At 67.4% G+C, this 20,115-nt stretch overlaps 1 protein-coding gene across 1 annotated transcript; it reads left to right on the forward strand.

Moving 5' to 3' along the window:
- Positions 1-2,562: 2,562 nt before the first annotated feature.
- On the forward strand, positions 2,563-19,620 carry NTSR1 (neurotensin receptor 1). Its single transcript, XM_037521825.1, has 4 exons — positions 2,563-3,252; positions 18,119-18,320; positions 18,710-18,800; positions 19,371-19,620. The coding sequence occupies exons 1-4, from the start codon at positions 2,563-2,565 to the stop codon at positions 19,618-19,620; spliced, it is 1,233 nt and encodes a 410-aa protein (XP_037377722.1).
- Positions 19,621-20,115: the final 495 nt, after the last annotated feature.

The following is a 20,115-nucleotide window of genomic DNA, read 5'->3' on the forward strand; positions in this document are numbered from 1 at the left end:
GAACTGGGGGCCGGGAGAACCTGGGGGGACATGAGAAGTGGCACTGCAGGCACAGGCCCAGCTCAGGAGTGGGGCCCCGGGGACAACCGGGGGTCCTCCTACTAATCCCCATCGCCCCCACCCTGGGGCGGGGCGGGGTCCAAGTGTCTGAGCTGACCCTGACCACCGTCCCTCCTGCCCATGAACCACACCGCAGAGCCCCGCCCTGAAGGGCGCCCTGGGCCCCTGAGTCCCGCCCGGCACCCTCAGCCCCAGGCACAGATGCTCCCCCGCTAGGGACCTGGCCCCAGCACCCTGGGCAGGGCGGGGTGGACCCAGGGCTGGCCCATCTCCTCCCCAGCCCGGCACCCTGCAGCCCGCGGGAGCACAGCTCTCAGGCGGCCACGGCCCTCACGGCTCCAGCAGCCCAGGCCACGGGGGTCAGGATCCCTGGTCAGGGCCGGGAGCCCGGGGGCAGGGGGCGGGCTGGACGTGGGCGGGGCTGGCTGGGTTGGGGTTCCACTGCCCAGCACGGACCCTAGGGCCAGCCGGCAGCCTGTGAGCACAGCACCCCAGCACCCCAGCACAGCACTTGGACATGGGGCTCTGTTTCAAGACCCCTCAGGATGGCACGTGGTGTGTGTAACACGTGCCGCCCGAGCTCTGCTGCCCCCAAGCTGGACAAGGCCACCGTCTGGTCACCCACAGACAGCCAGACGGGCTTGGCCTTGCCAGCCCTCGGAGGGACCTCAGCTGGCTGGAAGGCTCCTGCCTCGGGCCAGAGCAGCAGGGCAGGCGGCGGGACAGCAGCTCCGGCTGCGGCGGCTCCTCCGGGACGGGCGAGCTGCCCCCTGGCGCCGGAAGACCCTCCCCGTGGCCTTTTGTCTGCACGGTTGAGCAAACGTCTTGAGATAATATTTGTCATAAGTTGCCTTTTATGATTTTTTAAGCTCCTGGGCTGGCTCAGAGAGAAAAGAAGCCCAGCTTAGCCGAAAGGTCAGGGGCTTGAAAACCAAACAGCAGCTTAAGCAGCGGGAAGGGCCCTGGGGTGGCGTCGCCCTGGGCAGCGGCAGCCTCGGGGCGAGGAGCAGGGGTCCCGCGCCCTCCCTGCGTGGCAAGAACCCTCGGGCCGTCCTGCGCCTGCAGCTCAGCGGCCACGGCCAGTCTCCCACGGATCATCTCTGGGGGGCGCAAGCCCGTGTGCCCGCCCCGGGGACTGTCCCAGCACCCGCCCCGTCCGTGCCCCGCCCTGTCCCCCGAACATGAACGGGACGGCCAGCAACACCGAGGCCAGGAGCAGCCTGCTCCCGGGGCCCCAGCCTGCCCCTCGGAGAGCCGCGCCGCGGCCTAGAAGATGCTGGACACATACTGAGGCCGGTCGCTTCGGCCTGAGCCCCTTGCGCTGGCCTCTGGCAGAGGGACGCTGATCGCCTTTGAGGGGCCATTTCTTGTTACAAAGACCCCTGCACAGCAGACTCTGACTGGACACAGGAGGCAGGTGCCAGTGCAGCACCTGCTCCCTGAGATGGGCCAGCGGAGGTGGCGGTGGCTTCCTTGGCCTCACGCCCTCCCTCATAGCCCACACCCCGCAGCCTACTCCAGGGCCAGCTGGGGCACCCCAGTTCACACGGGGATGGGCCTGGGGCCGAGGGAGCCTTCTGATGACCAAATCCAGGTGGTGATAGGGGCTGGAGTGCGCCAATGCATGCCCACGGGCGCCAGGCTCCCCAGGGTGCGGGGGCAGGAACCCAGCCAGCCTGAACGGAGAGGGGTGCTCCTTTTTCCCGCCTTTCTGGTCCCTTCATTCACCCCCACTTTGTGGGGCTAGAGCCCCAGCATTAGCACCCACTCTTTGGCACCCAGCTTTGGGCCCCAGAGGGCATCCAGGAGGCAGGCGCCGAGCCCCGAGTCCTGGCGGGAAGCCTGTGCCCCGCCTTCCCCAGCACCCCCTCTCCACCCAGCATGCTGGGTGTGGGCCCCCTTCCCGAAAGGCTAAAGAATTTGGGGTGACGGGGGGGGGTCCGAGACTCCTCAAGCGCCGGCCGGGGCGCTCCCCGCATCCGCAGGGCCCCAGCGCCGAGACCCTCGGGCCGGGCTGGGGGCGGGGACAGCGCCGGGACCGCCCTCCCCGACCGCCCCTCTCCGCGGAGCCGGCAGCGCGGTCGGGGCGCGGCGCGGGGAGGGCTCGGCCGGCGGGGCGCGGCGCGGGGGTGGCCGCGAGCGCGGGGAGCGGCGGGCCCGGGAGAGCGCGCTGGGCAGCCGTGCGTGCGCCCCGCTCCGCGCGCCCCGCGGGCACCGCGCCGGAGCCCCGAGCCCGCAGGGACCCGCCGAGGGCCGGGCAGCCGCGGGGTCCGCAGGCCGGGGGAGGCGGGGCCCTCGCGGAGCCGGGGAGCTCCAGCGTCGCGCGCTCGGGCGGCGGGTCCTGCCGGCGCTTCCCCGCTGGCCCGCGCGCCTCCCGCCTCCCGCCTCCCGCCGCCGCCCTCGGTCCCGCCGGGGACGCGCCACCCTCGCGGCTGCCGGCGCTGAAGGCGCGACCACCGGGCCAGCGGCGGAGCCCCGGGCGCCGCCCGCCCGCGCCCCACCATGCGCCCCAACAGCTCCGCGCCCCGTGCCACCGCCTGGCCGCTGTCGGGGCTGGAGGCCGCGCTGCTGGCCCTGGGCCGGGGCAACGGCTCGGGGAACGCCTCGCGGCTCGGGGCCGAGGCGCCCAGCAGCAACCTGGACGTGAACACGGACATCTACTCCAAGGCGCTGGTGACCGCCGTGTACCTGGCGCTCTTCGTGGTGGGCACAGCCGGCAACGCGGTGACGGCCTTCACGCTGGCTCGCAAGAAGTCGCTGCAGCACCTGCAGAGCACCGTCCACTACCACCTGGGCAGCCTGGCCGCGTCCGACCTGCTCATCCTGCTGCTGGCCATGCCCGTGGAGCTGTACAACTTCATCTGGGTGCACCACCCCTGGGCCTTCGGCGACGCCGGCTGCCGCGGCTACTACTTCCTGCGGGACGCCTGCACCTTCGCCACGGCCCTCAACGTGGCCAGCCTGAGCGTGGAGCGCTACCTGGCCATCTGCCACCCCTTCAAGGCCAAGACCCTCATGTCCCGCAGCCGCACCAAGAAGTTCATCGGCGCCATCTGGCTGACCTCCGGGCTGCTGGCCCTGCCCATGCTGTTCGCCATGGGCCAGCAGAACCGCAGCGCCGACGGCCAGCACCCCGGCGGCCTGGTGTGCACCCCCGTCGTGGGCACCCACACCATCAAGGTCGTCCTCCAGGTGAGCAGCTAGGGCGAGGAGGGCGGGGCGGCAAGAGACAGGGTCAGAGGTCACCTGGCTGGGGTCACAGCTGGCGCCCCCTCAAGGCAGCCTCAGCACTTGTCTATCCCTTGCCCCAAAAGTAGTCTGGGCACCCCTGGGTGCAGGGAGGAGGAGGGGCTTGGCTCCTGGAGAACTGGAAAGGGCCCTCCCTCCCCTCACCGCAGGGCTGCCCACGTCAGCCCCTCTCGTCCCCCTTCCACCCAAGGGGCTGGGACCCCGGCCACCCAGGGGTGTGGTCCGCTGCTCCCTAGGTGGGGGGTGCTGTGTGGTGGCGCCTGCCGCCCCGGGGTGTCCCGCTGTGCCTCACAGCCTGGGGAGACGGCGCCATCTGGGCGGTGCTCAGAGGCTGGTGGTGCCCGGGTGCCATCTCCCCTCTGCCGGGCCTGGGTTTGGGGGCGCGGACGCGTGCGCAGTGAACGGCTTCTCAGGGCCAGAGCAAGGCCCCGGGGTCCCGGAGCGGCACCCTCCCTGGGAATGGACTGGAACGCGCAGCCTGGCAGGACCACCAGGCCAGGGTCCTGAGCGGGCAGGGCCACCTGGCGCGGGAAGAGGCTTGGAGATGCCACCTGGCGTGGCACAGTGGCCCCAGGACAGAGGGTCAGGGGCGGGGCGGGGCACGTCTCCACGCACACAGCTGGGAGAGGGGCCGGAGCGGCCCACCCTGCCCGGCAGCCCTTCCCCGTGGCTCCCAGCAGAACCCCCGCCGGGGCGGGCAGGGGGGCAGTGCCCAGGACCAGCTGCTGTCAGCACGTCCGTCCAGCTGCAGCTGACCCTCTGCGGGTCCCCACCCAGGGGCCGTGGGGCACCTCTCATCCCCACGCCGTGCTTAGAGCCTGTGGCTGCAGGTGTCCCCCGCGTGGGGAACCCCCCCCCAGCAAGGAGCAGGGACATGAGTCAGCGCTGCTCTCGGGAGCCTTCCTGCCGGAGGCAGAGGCACGGGCGGCGGGCGCTGTAAACAGAGAAATCACCTCCCACTCAGGGCAGTCTCCCTGCTCAGAAGCGCCTGCCTTTGAGCAACTCAGCTGGGGGTCTGTGCAAGGCATGATGCGCACGGTCAGTGGGGTTGGCGCGCTCCCTGCACCCCCAGACCCAGCCCGCACCCCACCCCACCCATGGGCTCTGCCAGGCACAGTCTGGGGGTCATCGACACGGATACAGAGCAGAGGTGCCCTGCCCCCTCTCCCCGCACCAGCGCCCCCCTGCTGACCCCGTGGAGGTGCCACCACTTTGTCCCCAGAGCGCCGTCCCTCTGCGCGGGAGTCAGAGTAGAGCCCAGCAGCCGGGCGTGGCCGGACACTGGTGCTGACAGATGCCTGCCAGGGGCCTCCCGTGAGTGCCCAGTGGGGCCCTGGCCAGCGGCCTTGGGCACTGGGGCTCTGCTCCCGGACCTCATTCTGCTAATTTTGCAGTAAGTCCACGGCCACTGGTGCTGGGAAAGTGTGTCCAGCCTGCGGGGGCCAGGTGGGCATGGTGCCCGGCAGCCGCAGGCCTGCCCTGACCACGGCCCTTCCGGCACCCCCAGCCAGCCCGGCTGCGCCCCGTGGGGAGGCTCCGTGCCTGCCAGCGCCGTGCGCCCGCAGCCCGGAGACCCGCACACCCGCTCGCCTCTTTGTCCTCGCGAAGCCTCTTTCATCTTCACTGCGACGGAAAGGCTGCCCTGGGGTGGGCGGCTTGGGAGGGCTGAGGGGCCTGGGGGGTGCAGCAAGGGACTTCAGGCCCCCCTGAGCCCAGGCCACAGTAGGACGCCCCTGCGGGGCATCCTCAGAGAGGGCCTGGCCTGCTGCGCCCAGGGAGGGGGCCGGCCCAGTCAGAGGAGGCCGGAGTCCTTTTCCTGGTGTGTCCTGCCGGCCGGGGTTCCTGGCGGGCACCCGAGACACCCCACCGCTCCTTCACCAGTCCATAGGCTCACTCGGGGCCCCCACACACCCCGAGCTGGACCCCAAGCCAAGCCAGCCTGGCGATGCTGAGGCTGGAGGGTGTGACGTGGGTGGAGCTTGGGGCAGTGGAGCAGACGGGCGTGGACCAGGCCAGCCACGCTGGACCCTCAAATCCAAATTAATAAAACCATTTTTAGTGACTGGAAACCTCAAACCCCTAATATTTGTTACTTGAATTGCACCCATTTTCCATATCAGAGAGCACCGAGGACTCGTACCGTTCATGAGACTGAGGCGAGGACTGGCCGGGGCCGCGGCCGCCCGGGGCAGCCTCTGGGCTCTGGAGAGGTGCTGAGCTCCCTTGCCGTGACCGTGGCGCGGTCCGGCCAAGCACCCCTGTGTCCCCGGCGTGACCGTGGCTTCCTCGCTCGGGTGCGGGCCCCCCAGCAGCTCCTGCCAGGCCGGTGCCCGTGACGGTTGTTGTATTAACACTTCAGACTGTTCCTCTGGGGGGAGGTGGAGGCCGCGCTGCACTTTCCTTCTGAGTAAGTTTTTCGTTTTCATCTGTTTTATCTCAGTCACCGAACGTGGTCTGGGGCTGCGGCGTTTCCTCTGCACCCCACCAAGGGCTGTGAGGCACCCCCATGCTGGCCTCCTGACCAGTGGGGAGGGGCGTGTCCTCCCGCCCCTGCTGAGGTGCCTGGACGTTATCTCTACGGTCGTATTGTTTTTGAAGAGGCTCTTTTGCTCTCTTTGGTTTTCTCTATTGTCTTTCTTCTGCCAATTTCACATTTTTCTGCTCTCATTCTCATTTCTTTTTTAAAAAAAAATTCATTTATTTATGCATACAAGAACTGGGGTACAGGCTAGAGGTGGGGGGTGAGAGGAGTCACCAGAGACAGAGTGGGGAGCAGAACAGGTGGATCCACTGGAAACCACTGCCAAGGGGAGCAGTGGGGAGCCAGGAGAGGTCTGCTGCAGCTGTGGCCTGTGGTCTGTGCCCACAGAGGTCTGTGGGCAGCTCCCTGGCTGGGGACTGAACTTGCGCTGCAGAGGCTGTGGATTGCCTCATTGTGTGGTGTCTTAACCCCTTGCGCCACCAGGGAGGCCCCGCTGTTTTTTTTTTTTTTAAGATTTATTTTTATTTATTGATTTTTTTAAAGATTTATTTATTTATTTATACAAGCACTGGGTACAGTGAGAAGCGCGGGAGGGTGAGAGGATCCACCAGAGCCAGAGCGGGGAGCAGAACAGGCAGACTGAGAAAGCACACTGCTGAGGGGAGCAGCGGGCGGCAGGAGAGGTCTGCGCGCCATGTGGGATTCTCCCTGGCTGGCCGGGCATCGAACTGGAGCTGCAGAGGCTGCGGACAGCTTCACAGTGCTGTACTCGACCCGCTGCGCCACCAGGGAGGCCCAAGGCCCCTCTTATTCTCATTTCTTTGGGGTTAATATGTTCTTATTGTCCTAGATTTCCTAAGATAAAAGCTTAAGTTACTGATTCCAGACCTAATACAAATGTTTAACGTTTAATGCTGCAAACTGACCCCTCTGCGGTCACCTCCCGCAACTGAAACGTGTTTCGATTCAATTCAAAATATTTCCTTCTCCCCCGGAGGCTTTACCTTATGGCAGCTGGGTGTCTGCTGTATTCCTTCCAAGCATTTGGGGCTTTTCCAGATAACATTTTGTTCTGTTTCTAATCTGGTCTGCTGTGTTCAGAGATCACGTGTAAGGGAGCCGAGCCCAGCGTCAGCAGGCCGAGGCCCAGAGGCTGGTCTGGGGCCGTGGAGCCGGAGGGAGGGCCGAGCCGGGCAGCCCTGGACGGTGGGTGCTGCTCCGTTCTGAAACCCCATTGTGTGGCCACATGTCGCTTCTTCCTTTTTCCTTCAAGAATGTGTCCCGCCCAGCATCTCGCAAGGGCAGCCCCGCCCTGGGCTGGGCTGTGCACCTGCTCTCACCACCCTGGTCAACTCGCCGTCTGCGTCTCCTCATGGCCACACACACCACGGCTGCTGGAGATTCGGGCGTGGCCTCCTGGCCCTTGTTGGTGCCTCTGGGTTATTTCCTGAGCGACCTGAACAGCGAGCATCTGGAAAACGTTGTGTTTCTCCAGCAGGACTCCCTGAGCCGGCCGTGGGTGCCAGCCACAGGCCCGCATGTGCACCGTTGGGGTGTGTCCTGGGCCTCGCTCAGCTGTCAGCCCTTGGCTGTCGTTCATAAGTGTATCCACACACACGTGCGCTCAAGAGCAACCCGAGGCCAGTTCATACAGCATGCCCTCAGCAAGGGGCACTAACACTGGCCAAGGACATGCCCTAATAGTGTACCGGTCACCCTCTGAGTTCTTCACCCCTATACACAATTGCAAGACCACTCAGGCTCAGAGAGCAACAATAATGGATTTATTTAACAAACCAGGGAAAAAAAGAGTTACTGAGGCCAAAAAGGCCATTTACCTCGCCTGAGGCCGTGTCCAGTGTTTTAAAGTTCTGAATACAAATGCTCCCAAGATGGGGTCTTCCCGCCACTGCTGACCTGGAGCACACGGGAGCCGGACCACAGGCCGGATCCACCTCACGAGACAGCAGGAGACGCAGCAGGAGACACTCCCGGAGCCGCCGGGACGCCCCAGCGCAGCGCCAGACACGCGACTCTCCAAACAGCAGCTGCAGTGGCCGAGCGACCCGACCCCCGGCCCCACTCGCAGCTCAGGGAGGCCCCGGCCCGGGCCTGCTCCTTCCCCGCCAGGCCAGGCTGTGACAGCAGCAGAACCGGGAGCAGTTTCAGTCGCTCAGCCACCTGCAAAGCCTCCGAACTTTCCCTCTCTGAGGCGGGCGCTGGAGGCCTCCCATGTCCTCAGAGGCCGCACCAGCCTTGCGGGAGATCAGCGCGCTGGGGGCAGAAGTCCCCGACCCCTGAGTCGCTGAAGATCCGAAAATGCCGAAATCTCTAATGCTGAGTCCCGAACACTGAATCCTGGGGGTGCTTTTGCCGTCCCTTATATTTCTTATCAATCTCCCCCCACCATACTCTCTTCCCATTTTCCCTGGGGCTCCATCCTAACCTGCACCCCCTCCAGGAGCCACCACCTGTAACAGTCTTTGGCTTCAGCCCCTTCCCACCCGCCTCACCGCATCCCCGCCTGCCCCTCCCTCTCCAGGGACCCACCCCGGGTCCCTCGCGCTCGGCCTGCCACTGGCTTCCTTCATTGGCAGGTTTTGATCTCTCTTGCAGGGCCAGGCTCTCGCCCCCGGGCAGCGCCCACCACCTCGCTGTCCACAGGGTCTTTCTCATCAGTGGGTCACATGTGCCACGTCTTGGCACAGCCACCAACGCTTTGCCCGGGACCTTGTGATGAGACACTAGGTTCTGTTCTCTTCCTCTGAAGAGTCTGCTGCAGGCTGGCCGTGGGGGAGGCGAGCCCACTGGGCGGGAGCTGGTGGGAAGCCTGAGCTTCTCCTCGGGGGTCAGCACCTGGACTCGGCTGCTTGCAGACCTTGTTGATGTGATTGTGGCTCTGGGGATCCAAGCACCTCGCCCCAGGCTTCGGCCTCACTCCCTGGCCGGGCTCCTGCCTGATGCCCGAATGTCGGTGCGGCCTCCCCCCCAGGCCTCCATCTGCTCTCCCGGCCCAGCAGCCCAGAGGCACGGGGCAGTGGTCTGAGGGCCCCCAGGCCCCGCCGCCCCAGTGCTGATGTCCACCTCCTCGGCTCCACCCAGGCCCCACTCCTGCTGGCTGAGCGTGGGTGACAGGCTGGCACTTGCCCCACGTCCACACACAGTACAGGGCCCCGTGGAGATCCGAGCTCCCAGCCCAGCCGCTCCAGGCCCAGCCGCCTCCTCCAAACCAGCAAACATCTGAGGCAGCTGATGATAAAAGACTTTGGTTCAAAGGAGTCATTAAGACAATGCTGCACAAGGTCACAGAACAAAGAAACAGTCATTACAGACACCAAGGGGCAGGTCCCTGCTCGGAGGAGGCTTCAGGAGCCTGGGCAAGAGCAACGCCATTGGCCTGAACATTTCTAGCTCGTCGTCCGTTAAAAGATGAGTTAATTGTGAATTTCAGTGACTCTCCCCGGATGTTGCTAGAGGCTCAGCACATCCCGCAGGGCGCGCAGGGCCCTTGTCCACGTTTGCTGGTGAGGCCGGCGCGGCCTGGACTCCGGGCGCCAGGCGGCCTACGGGAGCGCCCTGCTCAGCGTGGCCAGTGCAGGCTGCCCGCGGGCCGGGCTGTCCTTCCAGCAGGGACCCCTGCCCCAGCCCAGGCGGTGAGGACGCCTCGGGCCGCGTCCTGCGTCCGGGACGAGCTGCCGGGCCCAGAACCAGAGGCTGCTGCTGGCTGCACCCCGGTTCGGCCCTGCGCCCAGCAGGATGTGCCGGGCGGAAGCGGATGGGGCCGCTATTTATCGCCGGGAGGGAGAAGAGACCGCATCTGGGCGAGCCCCTGCCCCATTCCCCGCTCCCAGCCCCTGCCCTCTCCTGCCCCAGCCCAGACTCCAGGCCCAGGCTCACCAGCCTCTTCCGGGGATTCAGTGGGTGCGAGCCCCATGCAGGGGCAGGGGCCCTCCAGCTGGGACCCTCCTGGACCCGCAGCTTGGAGACCCCCAGACCGACCTCAGGCGGGAGCCTGCACCACGGCCCCGGAGCCCAGCGTGGACGGGCCTCGCCTCCGGGCACCTCCAGGGGTCACCAGGCTGGAGCCTGCGCAGGAGCAAGACGCGGGAGCCCGACGGGCTTGGGCGCCCCAGCCGAAGCATCTCCAGAGCAGCGAGGCGCGCGCTGTAGACGAGGGGCGGGTAATTGCAGGGCACGCAGACAGGCTCACGCCCGGTGATTCATTCTCCTGACAGCTTGTTTAAAAGACGCCATCGCGTGTATTACGATACCCCCACTTGTGTCAGATCGGGCTCAGCTCGAGACGCCCGCGAGCTTCCCGTCAGCGCCAACGGGGGTGTCGAGGGGGGACCCCAGCACCCTTCGCCGGGCTGCTCCTCCCAGAGCTGCGCTGAGCCCTGGGGCCACCGTGGCAAAGGCCACAGAACTTCCCTCCCCAGCCCGAGGCGGGGTCTGACGGGGTCTGGCGAGGTCAGGGTCCTGCCGCCTCTCCTGGCTCCCAGCTCCCGGGGCACAGCCCCATCTCTGCCGCCATCTGCACGGGGCCCCCTCTGCCTGCTCCCCAAGGCTGGCCTCGCCAGGGGCCCATCTTGAGCCTTGGTTACCTCTGCAGGGACCCTCTTCCCAAATCAGCCGGTTTCCCGGCTCCCGGCCAGGACCTCCAGCACTTGCATGGCGGAGCCCGGGGGAACAGCGCCTCTCAGCCCCGGGGAGCAGGGGCATCGCCCCCTCACCCAGGGCAGCTCTGCGATTTGCCCTTCATATCCGAGGGCCCTTTATCCCCGGCAGCGCTGCCACGGCCAGGGACGGCAGACCGGCTGCCCCCCAGGCTCCGGTGCCCTTGGCATCAGGGCGGCAGTGACTTCACCCCTCACCCGGCCCCCTCCACCTCTCTGCCCAGCAGAGATGCTGCGCTCAGCTCTCTGTCAGCCGCCTTGCCCAGGGCGGGCCGTGGGGCACAGAAGGGACGCCTGGGCCAGCGTCTCCCGACAGGCCGAGAAGTTGTCTGCCTTCCCGGCCACCACATCTGCCAAGGAGAGTCTCTGGCACCATGGGCCTGGCCTGCCCTCCTGTCCTGCGGCCTGGGGTCCGCCACACCCCAGGCGCGTCCAGATGGCCGCCCAGGCCCGGCTGGCGGCCACCTCACCCAGGTGGGGAACTGAAAGCTTTTAGGGCGGATTTCAGCCCTTTCTAGGGACCCGCTGCTGATCCAGACGAGGACGGCCAAGGACAGAGCAGCCGCGTCTGGGCCCCAGGCACCGTGACCGACACCAGCCACCTGCCGGCTTCCCACGCGCTCGCCCCACATCGTGGCCAGCAGCGCAGGCCGTCCTGGCCTTGACTGAAGACCTCGGCGTGCCGGGCAGGGCAGAGTCAGTCCCGCTCTTTGGGCCGTCCCAGCCCCCCCAGTACTGCCTTAGAGCTCTGTGTGCTGGAGCTCCAGGAGGGTCCAGGAGGGTCCAGCCAGCGGCACGTCGGGGGGATGGCCAGTGCCCAGGCTCCCCCAGCACCAAGCTTCCACCTTGTAGGGGGGCGGCTGGGGCTCCTGGGGCTGTCGCTCTCCCTACCCCCACGCCTGTGTCCCCCACTGCTCCACTGAGCCCAGGGAGCCTCCTCCAGGAAGCCCTCCATCCCCCAGCCTTGAGGCCCGTGTGGTCATCCTCCGGGAGGGCAGAGCCAAGCAGCTGCAACGCCAAACCCGTGCAGGGCCAGCAGGCTGCAGAGGCTTGTGGGGCCAGGCCAGGCCGCCCGCGCAGGAGGGGCCAGCCCCCGTCTTCACAGACTCGCTCCTGCGGGTGTCCTGAAGCTGGCAGAGCTCGCGCAGCCCCTCCACAGCCGTCTCCCGTCAGTGAGGATCAAAGTTCCTCATGGCCACGTTCGCCCGGTGGCCGGAGCTGTCCCCAGCGTGGGTCTTGCTTGGGGAGAAAAACAGGCAGGAATTTCCCGAAGAGGAGGCTCCCCAGGAGCTGCGCCCTCCCCCCACCTCCCTGTCCTCACCTCCCCTGGACTAGCGGCCACAGGGGGAGGGGGCCCTGGCCACAGTCCCTACTGCTGCCGGGGACCGGGGCCTCTGGTGCCGATGCTTACGGCTTCCAGAATCTTCTCTGGTAAGGAGCCACCAGCCTGGGCGGGGGTGGTGAGGCTGGCATCCCGCCATGAATATTCATGCCGGCATTGGACTTGCAAATTCCAAGTAATTCAAATGCCGTAAACAGTGAGAACGAACGCCTTTTAGGGAGACGTCTGTGGGGGGGACTCAGTCCCCAGTCACAGGGGAACGGCCTCCCGGGTGCTAGCGGGCGCCTTGGGGGCAACACCTGGCCTTGGGGGCACCGGCCACACTCCTCGCCCAGGGCGGTGCTTCCCTGGGCAGGCCGCCAGCTGCCCACGGTCAGTCCCCAGCTCCAACCAGCTTTCCAGGGGAGGGCACCAGGGCCGGTGTGGACGCCTGGCAGGGAAGACCCAGGGTAGGGGAGGACGCTGTGGGCTGGCCCTGCTGATGGGCCTGCTGAGCGGCTCTCCAACGAGGAGGCCCTGGACTGCGCCCCACCCGGCCATGCCTGGGCTGACGGGGCTGCGGCCACCTCTGTGCCTCCCCACGGCCAGGCCAGTGAGCGCGGGCCCAGGCCCGCCCTGCTTGGGGGGACGGGCCAAAATCTAGGGGCACACCTGCGTGTCGCGTCCCTCCCCGCACCGCCCGAGTGGCCGGTTCCCGCCGAAAGGGACTCGGTCTCCCTCCGCCACCCGAGCCGGGCACGCAGCCTCCACCGTGGGCGCCCGTCCCCACCGGGCCCTGTCTCACCCCCGCCGGCCCTCGCGGGGCTCACCGCAGCGCCCACTGGTTCCTCGGAGGCCGGCGGCTCCACGGGTGCGCGCATCCCAGGCAGCTCCCGCGCGGGGGCCTTCCGGGAAGGGGGGGGCGGCGGGGCGGGGGGACTGGCTCCCCGTGGGGATGCCCAGGCTTCTGAGCCCTGGGTCCGGGACGCTGGGGTCTGCGGTGCCTGTGGCCTTGGCAAGTGCTGGCGGCCCCAGCCCTCGGCATGTCCCATGGTGGGCTCGGGGGCTCCGGCAGCCCCGCCCGGCCTCACGCCCTTGGCACCCTGACCCTGCCGACACCGTCACCTTGGGTTAGGGCTCAGCTGGCATCGCGGGGTCTCCTCGGTGGGGGCAGGGCGGCCGGCGCGGGACCCCGGGAGGTAGGCGCGCCAGGAACCGCAGGCCAAGCTCTGGCCTCTCGTTCGGCCTCCCCAGGGCCCTGGCCAGGGCGCCCGCGCGGCCCCGCCCGCACCCTCGTGGCGCCGCGTCCAGCCCAGCTAGTTATTGGCCAAACCTGCCGTCTCCGTGGCGGAAGCCCGGGGTGCTGATTACCCAGCGCGGAGCAGCCTCAGTTCCGACGCCCCGGCGGCAGGTGGACCTGGGGGCCAGGCCAGCTCCCCCAGCACCAGGGGCCCCGCCCGTAGCGCCTGGGCCTGAGGGCCTGCTGGCCGGGGGAGCGGCACTGTGAGGGCCGTGAGGGGCAGGAGGCCGCCCCGGCGCTCCTCACGGGAGAGTGACCACATGGGTCAGGTCCCCCAGACCAGCGGGTGACCCCACGGTTGTTTGCCCCACTGTGGAGTGCTCATAATTTACAGATCAATTTCATCCCTTGAGAGTGGGGGCCAGGCTCGGGGTGCTGGTGGGCCTGGGGCCGCCGACCCGGCCGTGCCAGGAGGAGGCCCGGCTGAAGAAGCTCAGGTGCGCCTTCCTCGGGGGTGGGGAGACCGCTGGACCAGGCAGGAGGCAAAGCCGAGTGCTGGCCAAGTAGGGCAAGTCCCCCGGTGGCGCCAGCCCTGCTCCCTCGCGGGGCTCACTCTGCTTGCTGGGCCAGATGCCCCCACGGCACAGACGCTGACCCTGTTGACAGGAGCCGCGATGCTGGTCCAGAGCCAGCTGCCCGCAGGAACGGTGCCCAGCTCCGCCAGGGGCGGCCACTTGCAATCAGGAGGGGACAGGACATCGGCTAACGTGCTGCTCAGGGGCAGGGCAGGGAGACGCTGGGGTCTGGGGACTCGGCTGCCATGACAGGGAGAAGCAGCTGCATGCAAGTGGGGCCAGGCGCTGGCCCCCACCGTGGCCAGGCCCCCTGCCCACCGTCTCTATAACTGTATAATCTGGGGGGACAACTTCACGCTTCCACAGGTGGGTGCGTGCCTCCCTCACCCCCACCAGAGCCCCGTGCCCATGTCCCTCTGCCCTCAGGAGCCGGTGCTTCCCCAGAGGCTGAGTTGTTTCCCTCTGTCTGGCCAGTTTGCTTTCTCTGGTGCTTTATGTTCCACCCATGATGATGCTGCCGGTCACCATCTGTTCTCCTTAAACTCAGCCCCTCAAGGTCCAGCCATCTTGTCCAAAGGCTCTGCTCCAGCTTTCGAAGAGCTGAGTAGTATCCCCCACAACCTGGCGCCGCGCTTCCTTGGTCCAGAAGAGACTGTTCTCCATGTCAGAGGGGGTGCAGAGGGCCAAGATCTGGGGCTCTTGGTCCCACAGGGCAGGTGGCCCAAGCCAATGGACACTTGAAAACACAGCAAACAGCCCCCAGCCTCAGCCCTGGTGGCTGCAGCCTCAGCCCTGGTGGCTACAGCCTGCAGGCTGGGCGTGGCCTCCAGGGCTGCTGGCCCAGCGGCTGGCATGCCCGGCTGCCCGGCTGCCCTGCTCAGAGCCAGTAATGATCCCCACACACAAATCAGCTAAGCCAGGCCCCCAGCCCCTTGTGCTTGCAGGGGGTCCCACCCCCTAGGAGGGCTCGCCTGGCCAGGTGAGGGCAGGTGTGTCGTGAAGGCATCGCCCTCATTGGGCTGAGGCCTCGGCACTGACCAGCTGGCCGCCCGGCTGGGGCCAGAGCAGATGGGGTGTGGCTGCAGAGGGGCCTCTGCTGTGCCAGGTTCCAGCAAGTCCAGGCCTCTGCAGCTCCAGGCCCCCGGGAGGGGAAGACACCCCACAGGGGCCCACTGGATGGAATGGGGGTGAGGGGCAGGCTGGAGGCAGGCGGCGGCTCCTGCAGAGGTCGCAGGCCATTCCCTGGCCCTCGTAGAGGGCAGGAAGGGTCTGGAGGATGAAGTCCGTTCCTAACAGCCCACCCCTCCCGACTCTGGGCAGGCCCCACCGCAGCGTGGGCACTGTCCATGGTGCTGAAGCGAGGCCCCTCGAGGCTGAGGCCCGGCCCTGGCCTCCCTCTCCCGGAGGTTCCAGACCGTCAGAGCTCGGGGACCCAGCGGGCAGAAGGGGATCACGGAAAGGAGAGAAATGAAGGGGGCTTCAGCCTAGGCGGCCCCCGAGGAGTGGCAGCCTGTGGGCCCGGTGGTGTTACCAAGGACTGGCAGCTCCCCCACCCCTCCAGGAAGCGTCTCGAACAGTCCCAGTCTCGTTAGGAGGACGAGCGGAGGCAGGCTGGGGCTGAGGACAGCACATTGTCCCAGGCTGGCCACCCACTGGCGCCTTCTAGGACAAGGCCACTCCAGACCGTCCCTACGCCTCCAGTGAGGGCCTCTCCTCTTCAGACACGCGCCGCAGACTCACATGTCCCAGGGACCGGCCCGCTGCCTCCTGCTCCGGGAGCAGCCCCACCATCGCCGGGCCCTCGACGTGGCCGAGTCACCCCAGTCAACTTCTCCCTGGGCATCGTGGGCCCCTTTGTGCTCTTGTGGTCCTGGTGTCCACTCTAAGTGAAGCTGGGCCTCCAGCACTTCCCTGGTGGCCAGTGGCCAGCAGTGTCAAAGGCCACAGCCCGGCGCCCCCTCTGGGGAGGCTGGAGGGGCCACCTGGCCTGTGCTCTGCCCCTTCCTGAGCCTCTCGGTCACATCACACAGGACAGGGCTGCGGCGGGGGGCACCCAGGTGGGCCTCCCCGGCAGGCCGCTAGTTGTGCTCAGAGTGGCCCTCGGGTCTGGGGGGGCTGGGGCGCCTCTGTCAGGGACAGAGGGTCTGGATGGAGACGGTCACTGCCCAGAGCAGAGCCTGCACTCCAGAGGCTCTGGCCTGTCCTCCCGGGCCCAGGCAGGGCGGGCAGTCTCGGGCAGGGCCTGGCCTCTGCCACGTCACGGAGTTCTCCATCGTTCCTGTCACACCAGCCTCTTGAGCCCCTTTTCTGTGGCCCAGTTGCAGGGGTTGCTGACGCCTCTCTGTCCCCACGTGACCCCACCCTAAAGGGACAGTGGCAGAGGCCCGGGACCCAAGCTGCAGGGGCAGGCTGAGCGCAGACGGGGCAGGGATGTCCCCCAGGGCTGAAAGAGTGGATTTTCCCGTCACTGAATTTTATGGCGGACTTTACAGCGGCGCCTGAGCTGCTGTGGGTACTTGGCCCCGGCGAGGCGGCGCGCCGCGTGGTGAAGCCAGGCCTCCGTGGCTCCTCCCTCCAGTCTTGGGGTTTTATTTCTGTGTAGCCTTCGCTCCCCCTGGACCTGCATTGGTTGAAACCTCTGTGAATTAGGATCCAGGTTCCAGGAAATAATTCAAATCATCTTCGGGAGAACAAAATAACATTTATTTTGCTCAAATATTTTATTTGCTCAAGAAAAACCGGGGTCTAGGCACGAGGGCTGTAGGCCCCGCTGGACCCGGGAGCTCAGCGGGCGCCCTCGGTGCTGTCCTGCCACGTGCTGGCTTCACCCCGAGGCAGGCCCTCCCATGGCCACAGACTCAGCTCCCCGCTCCGCCAGCCCCCGGGGAGGCGGCGTCTTTGCCCACAAATACCCCCGCCCCGCACGGCCAGCGGGGCTGGTGCGGGGATGAGCCGTGACGGGCCTGCGCGTGTCCAGTGAGGGCCACCCCGTCCTCTGAAACACGCCGACTGCACAGGTCTGGGGAGGGGCTGGGCCCTTAGGTGGGCAGGGGGGAGGGTCCAAGGCAGCGAGGAGCGGTAGCTGCTGGACAGGCTGAAGCGCAGGCGGCCTCCGCACCCTCGCCCTCCGCTGCGGGGCCCTCGACCGCGTCCGGACGCTGTTTCTGGCATCTCTGCACGGCGGCCCGGGCCTCACACCGGCCCCGCGCTCTTCTCCAGAGCTTTCCTGCCGTGCTTGGTTCGGACCAGCCGTCTGCACCGGGGCGCCGTGTCTGCGTGCCAGGGAGGGGCGGCCTCTCCCCCCGCCATTCCCGCCTCCTGGGGAGATGGCTGGTCCCCAGGCTGGGCACTGGCCTCAGGTCAGGGCGAGCTGCAGGGCAGCGGCCTCCTCCCCCACTCCAGAAGCTCACGATCAAGGGCCTGGCCTTCCTCCAGCTGGGGAGCAGCTGGGGATCTCGGGCTGGGCCCTGGCCGGCTGCTTGCAGACCCACGGGCCCCCAGAGGTAGCTATTTTTGCTGCCTGTGCTCAGCAAGGTATGGAATTTTAAATGTTTTGACATTTAAAATCTGTGTTGCATACATTGGTTCTGTTTAAATTACACCCGGCTGCAGTGACTCACGGGGGTGGGCTGCTCCTGGGCCCAGTCTCAGGGTGCCCCTGTGCTCCCCTGGGCCCCAGCCCAGCCCCTGACCCAGCAAGGAGCCCCAGAAACCTTCCCAGTGCCACTCCCCTGCCACTGCCAGCACCTCGGCGCCCTGCGGAAGGTGGGCTCCACGTGCCTGCACCAGGACTTGGGCGGCCGCCAGCAGGCCAGGCGCTGGCTGCCCCAGGGAGGCTGTCACCCGGGGGCCCCACCACATGTCTACTCAGCAGAGCTTTGTTCAGGGCCATAGACACACTGCAGCCACCGCCTCCAAGGAGCCCTCGGGGCCCGGAGCACTGCGCAGGGGCACGACTCAGAGCCATGCGGCCAGAGCCTGCAGAGGGCATCTGCTCCCGACATGCCCAGTGCCTGGAGGCCGAGGGCGCCAACCTGGGAGCTGCCCTGGGCCTCAAGGCCACTGCCCATGGGCAGGATAGAGCCGTGGCTGTCCTCGACCTGCTGAGACCATGGGCATATTGTTGAGGCCTCCAGTGCGGGGCTCGGGCTGAGCCACGGGGGCCGGAGCAGGGGTGCCAAGTTAGCGCCGGGACGGGGACGGGGCCAGCGGGCCACCGTCTTGAGGGTGCTCACAGCAGGTCCTGACAGGGGCTTCAGAGGAGGACTATGGAGCGTCCAGAAGGAAGCCAGGCGTTGCCCTTCAGCGCTGCCCTCAACGCCGGGCCTGCCTGGTCACCCGGGAGGCTCCCGCCAAGACAGGCGGCCAGCTCAGGCAGCCGTTTCTGAGGCGGGCGGTGGTGGCCGGCCACGCTGGCTGCTCCCCCAGGCGACAGGGAGAGGTGTGAGCGAGGCGCCCTCCATGCTGGCTATGATGGGCCTCGGGGTCTGACCACGCCCCCTCCTGTGTCCGCAGATCAACACCTTCACATCCTTCCTGCTCCCTATGGTGGCCATCTCTGTCCTGAACACCATCATCGCCAACAAGCTGACCGTCATGGTCCGCCAGGCAGCGGAGCAGGGCCAGGCGTGCACCATGGGGGACCAGCCCGGCTCCTTCAGCATGGCCATCGAACCCGGCAGGGTCCAGGCCCTGCGGCACGGTGTCCGGGTCCTACGTGCGTACCTTGGGGCCCCGGGAGCGGGCAGCGGCCGGGACTCAAGCTCCAGGCCCTCCGTGGAGCAGGGGTCAGAGGCCTGGGGTGGAGAGGCCGGGCCGGGCCACGGCGCCCCCGCTCTCTGCCCGCCCGGCCACTCACACTGTCATGGCTCACTGGCCCCCTGTCCACCGGGGCCGGCACGGGCCAGTCCTCCAGCTGGGCTCTTTTCCAAGATAGCGCGGCTGTTCAGGCCCCGTGACGCCGCGTGACGTTTAGGGCAGCTGATGTTTCTGCAAAAAGTAGAAAAATGCTGCTGGGATTGGGCTGGGGGACTCGAGCCAGGACAGCGGCCCCCCAGCCATGGCCCGGCCCGGCCTGTCTCTGGTCTGAGCCGCCTCTTGTCTCAGGTGCCGTGGTCGTGGCCTTCGTGGTCTGCCTCCTCCCCTACCACGTGCGGCGCCTCATGTTCTGCTACATTTCGGAAGAGCACTGGACCCCGTGAGTACAGAGGGGGGAGGCACAGGCTGGATGAGCCCCGGCATCTGTGGGCCAGGGAGCAGGGAGGGGCAGCGTGGGGGGTCCCCAGACCACCCCTGGGTGAGAGGCAGTCTGACGGGGAAGCCCCCAGACCCAGCACCCCAGGCAACGAGGGGCAGGTCCCGCGGATGCCCCTGCCAGGCAGGGCCAGGGTCCAGCATTTAGAGCCAGGAGTATCCTATCGGGGGTGGCGGGAGCCTCCGAATCTAAGCCCCTGGTGCTGGCCGAGCCAGCAAGCCCGTCGGCAACACAGCACTGGGCCCGAGGGGCTTCGGACAAAGGGGCAGGCGCCCCACGGAGCAGAGACCGGCTGCGAGCAGGGCCAGCAGAGCCGGGCCGCCCGGCTGGAGCAGCCCGGTGACAGAGCCGCCGCCGCGGGGTGCAGCCACTGCCCGGGAGGCTGCCTGGGGGAGCTGCGGGAGCGGGGTCCTGGACGAGGTGGGGCCCAGGGAGCGGAGCAGCCGTGGCCGCAGGCGCGTGCGGCGGGGCTCAGTCTGCAGCCTCAGCCGCGGGCTCTGCCTCCCGGCGCAGGTTCCTCTACGACTTCTACCACTACTTCTACATGCTGACCAACGTGCTCTTCTACGTCAGCTCCACCATCAACCCCATCCTGTACAACCTCGTCTCTGCCAACTTCCGCCAGATCTTCCTGTCCACCCTGGCCTGTCTGTGCCCTGTGTGGGGGCGCGGGAGGAAGAGGCCAGCCTTCCCCAGGAAAACCAACAGCGTGTCCAGCAACCACACGCTCTCCAGCCACGCCACCCGGGAGAGCCTGTACTAGGCGGCCGGAGGCCCGAGCGGCCCGGAGTGGCCGGGGGCTGCTTGGCCCCAATCCCCCAACGCTCAGCAGCAGCCCCCACCCGGAGGCTGGAATCGTGGGGGCCGGCCAGGACCTGCCCTCACTCCCTCGACCTTGTTCTCTTCAGCTTCTCCCACCTCTTCCAACGCCCCCGTCTCCCCTTCCCCTCACCAAACCCCCATCTTCCCTTCCTCCTGCCATGCCCCCCCACCGCCTCCCTCCTCTTCCCTTGGAAAGGCAGAGACTTTGAGGGACCGGACCACGACCAGGCAGGGAGAGGCGCTGCTCCGAGGAGACGCCAGGGGCAGGCGGCCGGGCCGCAGGCCTAATCCTGGTCCAGGGGCTGCACCCTCCCCCCAGGAGTGTGCACCCTCCCCCCAGGCCCACAAAGGGTCACCAGGCGGTCCTCCCCTTTGGTCACCAGGCTGAGGCTCTGCCGGCCCCACAGAGCGTGGGGCATGAGGGGCCGCTGGCCCT

The sequence above is a fragment of the Talpa occidentalis genome, unplaced genomic scaffold (genome assembly GCF_014898055.3).
Source record: "Talpa occidentalis isolate TD23 unplaced genomic scaffold, MPIMG_talOcc4v2.1 talOcc4.10, whole genome shotgun sequence".
Lineage (NCBI taxonomy): Eukaryota > Metazoa > Chordata > Mammalia > Eulipotyphla > Talpidae > Talpa > Talpa occidentalis.